At 49.9% G+C, this 2,506-nt stretch overlaps 1 protein-coding gene across 2 annotated transcripts; it reads left to right on the top strand.

Moving 5' to 3' along the window:
- Nucleotides 1–422: 422 nt before the first annotated feature.
- On the top strand, nt 423–2,491 carry LOC110029284. 2 transcript variants are annotated; one of them, XM_020731511.1, is made up of 3 exons: nt 423–694; nt 775–1,294; nt 1,351–2,491. In XM_020731511.1, exons 1-3 carry the CDS (start codon nt 586–588, stop codon nt 2,384–2,386), a joined length of 1,665 nt encoding a protein of 554 aa, XP_020587170.1. In that variant the 5' UTR covers nt 423–585; the 3' UTR covers nt 2,387–2,491. The 2 variants fall into 2 exon arrangements, with proteins under 2 accessions (XP_020587170.1, XP_020587169.1); XM_020731510.1 differs by having other exon boundaries at nt 424–694; nt 775–1,286; nt 1,343–2,491.
- Nucleotides 2,492–2,506: the final 15 nt, after the last annotated feature.

Below are 2,506 nucleotides of genomic sequence, written 5' to 3'. Positions count from 1 at the left end.
GATCTTCTCCGATAGATGTCCCACGAACAAGTGAACTAGAGTGTAATTTCGAGAGGAGTGAATACAACCACTTTAACATGTGGGCTCGATTGGATCACTTCTACAAATGAGTGATTCAATAAAATAAGTAGAAAAAATTTCACATTGCTATATTTGTCCATACAAAATTATTTTTCAAATCTTAAAAGATTTATCTTAATTCTTTAGTATTTATATTTCATCTTAAGCATAAAAATATATTTTTTTTTAAATTAAAATAATAATATTTTTCACTAGACATAAAAAAAGACCCCTTCAAAAATATTAAAATTCATCTCAAAATATTCCCATGAAATGTTTTTCCAATAACAAATTTATAAAGAAAATGACACCCGACAAAAAAATATATTTTTCTTTCGCACACCACAAACGTGTCCTCTCTCTCATTATTTTAATTTATTTTGTTTTATCACAAAATCCCACCTTTATCCAATCAGCTCCAGCCCGCTCCAATCAATATTGATTTTGTTCAACTAAAATCACCATAAAACCTTCTGTTTCCTTCACAATCACCATCTCCTCCCTGTTCAAAATCAAATCAAACCCATGGGCAACTGCCACTCCTGCTTCAATCTCCTCTGCACAGAATCAAACCAGTCGCTCCCCATCGACACCCCATTCATCATCTCCTCTTCTCCACCTTCTTCCCTGTCAGGTGATTCAACATCTTAATCACAACCACATTTTGTCTCCCAACCCTCATCTTAAAACTCGCAGCTTTCGATTTACTTGCAGGCGGAGGATTCGGCAAAGGAAGCATAGATCTCGGCGGCCTCGAGGTGCGACAAGTCTCCACCTTTACTAAGCTTTGGTCCGCCGCAGGTAACGGCGGCGCCACCTTCTTCTTCCCTTCTTTCATCCCCTCCGGCTTCTATCCCCTCGGAGCCTACGCACAGCCTAATAAAAATCGCTTCTTTGGCCGCCTGCTCGTCGCCAGAGATAACATAGCCGGAGATGGCGGCGGCACCGTCGCTCTCGCCGCCCCAACGGACTTCACTTTGATATGGTCTAGCAGCGACGGCGGTTACTTCTGGCTCCCCGTCCCCCCTTCCGGCTACCAACCTGTTGGCTACCTCGTCACCACTTCGCCCGAGAAACCCTCCCCGGAATCTCTCCGCTGCGTCAGGGAAGACTTCACCGACCAATGCGAGGAGGGCCGTGTGAAAATCTGGTCATCTGGCTGCAATGGCGGCATCAGTATCCACGAGCTGGTCCCCATTGCCGGCGGGCGGGAGGCACCGGGGCTGCCGCCGGGCACTTTCATCGCCCCCCAGTGGCCGGGGGGGGGGGGCCCCGGGGCCTCCCGCCGGGAACTTTCATCGCCCGCACGGCCGCCGGCGAGAATCCGCACAGTGTTCGCTGCCTGAAAAATAAAAAATTTAGCCTCTCCGCCGCCATGCCGGACCTTTCTCAGATCAATGCCGTTATCAAAGCTTATGCTCCGGTGATCTACTTCCACCCCGACGAAACCTACCTCCCGTCATCGGTGAACTGGTTGTTCGAAAACGGTGCTCTGCTTCACTCCAAATCCGATCCGACCAACCCAGCCCGACTTAAATCCGGCGGCGCGAACCTCCCGCAAGGTGGGACTAACGACGGCGCTTACTGGATCGACCTCCCCGCCGGCGAGGAGAAGGAGAGGGTGAAAAGGGGGGAGCTTTCCACAGCGACGGCTTACGTTCACGTGAAGAAGATGCTCGGCGGCACGGCGACGGACTTCGTGTTCTGGCTCTTTTACCCCTTCAACGGTCCGGCGAGATTAAAGATCGGAGCTTTAACCACGGGACTAGGTAAGATAGGCGAGCATGTCGGCGATTGGGAGCACCTGACGCTGAGGGTGAGCAATTTCGACGGGGAGCTGAGAAAGGTTTACTTCTCTGAGCACAGCAGGGGAGAATGGTTTGACTCGCCGGAGGTGGAGTTCGACGGAGAAGGAAGGAACAAACCGGTGGCTTATGCGTCGTTGAATGGCCACTCTTTTTATGCGAAAGAGGGACTGGTTTTGCAGGGGAGTGAGGAGGTGGGGATAGGGATAAGAAATGATACGAAGAAGGGGAAGAAGATGGATGCGGGGGAGAGGTTTGAGGTAGTGGCGGCGGAGGACTTGCCGGCGGTGGAGGACGTGGTGGTGGGGCCGGGATGGGTGGAGTACATGAGGGAGTGGGGTCCGAAGGTGAGTTATAATGTGGGGGAGGAGGTGGAGAAGCTGGAGGGTTTGCTGCCGGAGAAGTGGAGGAAGGTGGCGAGGAAGGTGGTGGAGGCGTTACCGCCGGAGCTGCTCGGAGAAGAAGGTCCCACTGGACCAAAGGTCAAGGCAAGTTGGTGCCAAAAACGGAGAAAATTGTAACATCATATTTAATATGCACAATGATGCAGTTTAAAAAAATTTCTGCGGTGAAGTATTGTATTTGATTTTAATTATTTTGGGAGTTGATGTCATCTCACACACAATATCGTTTGTACAATA

This window comes from Phalaenopsis equestris, unplaced genomic scaffold (genome assembly GCF_001263595.1).
Source record: "Phalaenopsis equestris unplaced genomic scaffold, ASM126359v1 Scaffold000552, whole genome shotgun sequence".
Lineage (NCBI taxonomy): Eukaryota > Viridiplantae > Streptophyta > Magnoliopsida > Asparagales > Orchidaceae > Phalaenopsis > Phalaenopsis equestris.
Note: the sequence above shows the minus strand (reverse complement) of the source record. Positions and strands in the feature narration are given on the sequence as shown.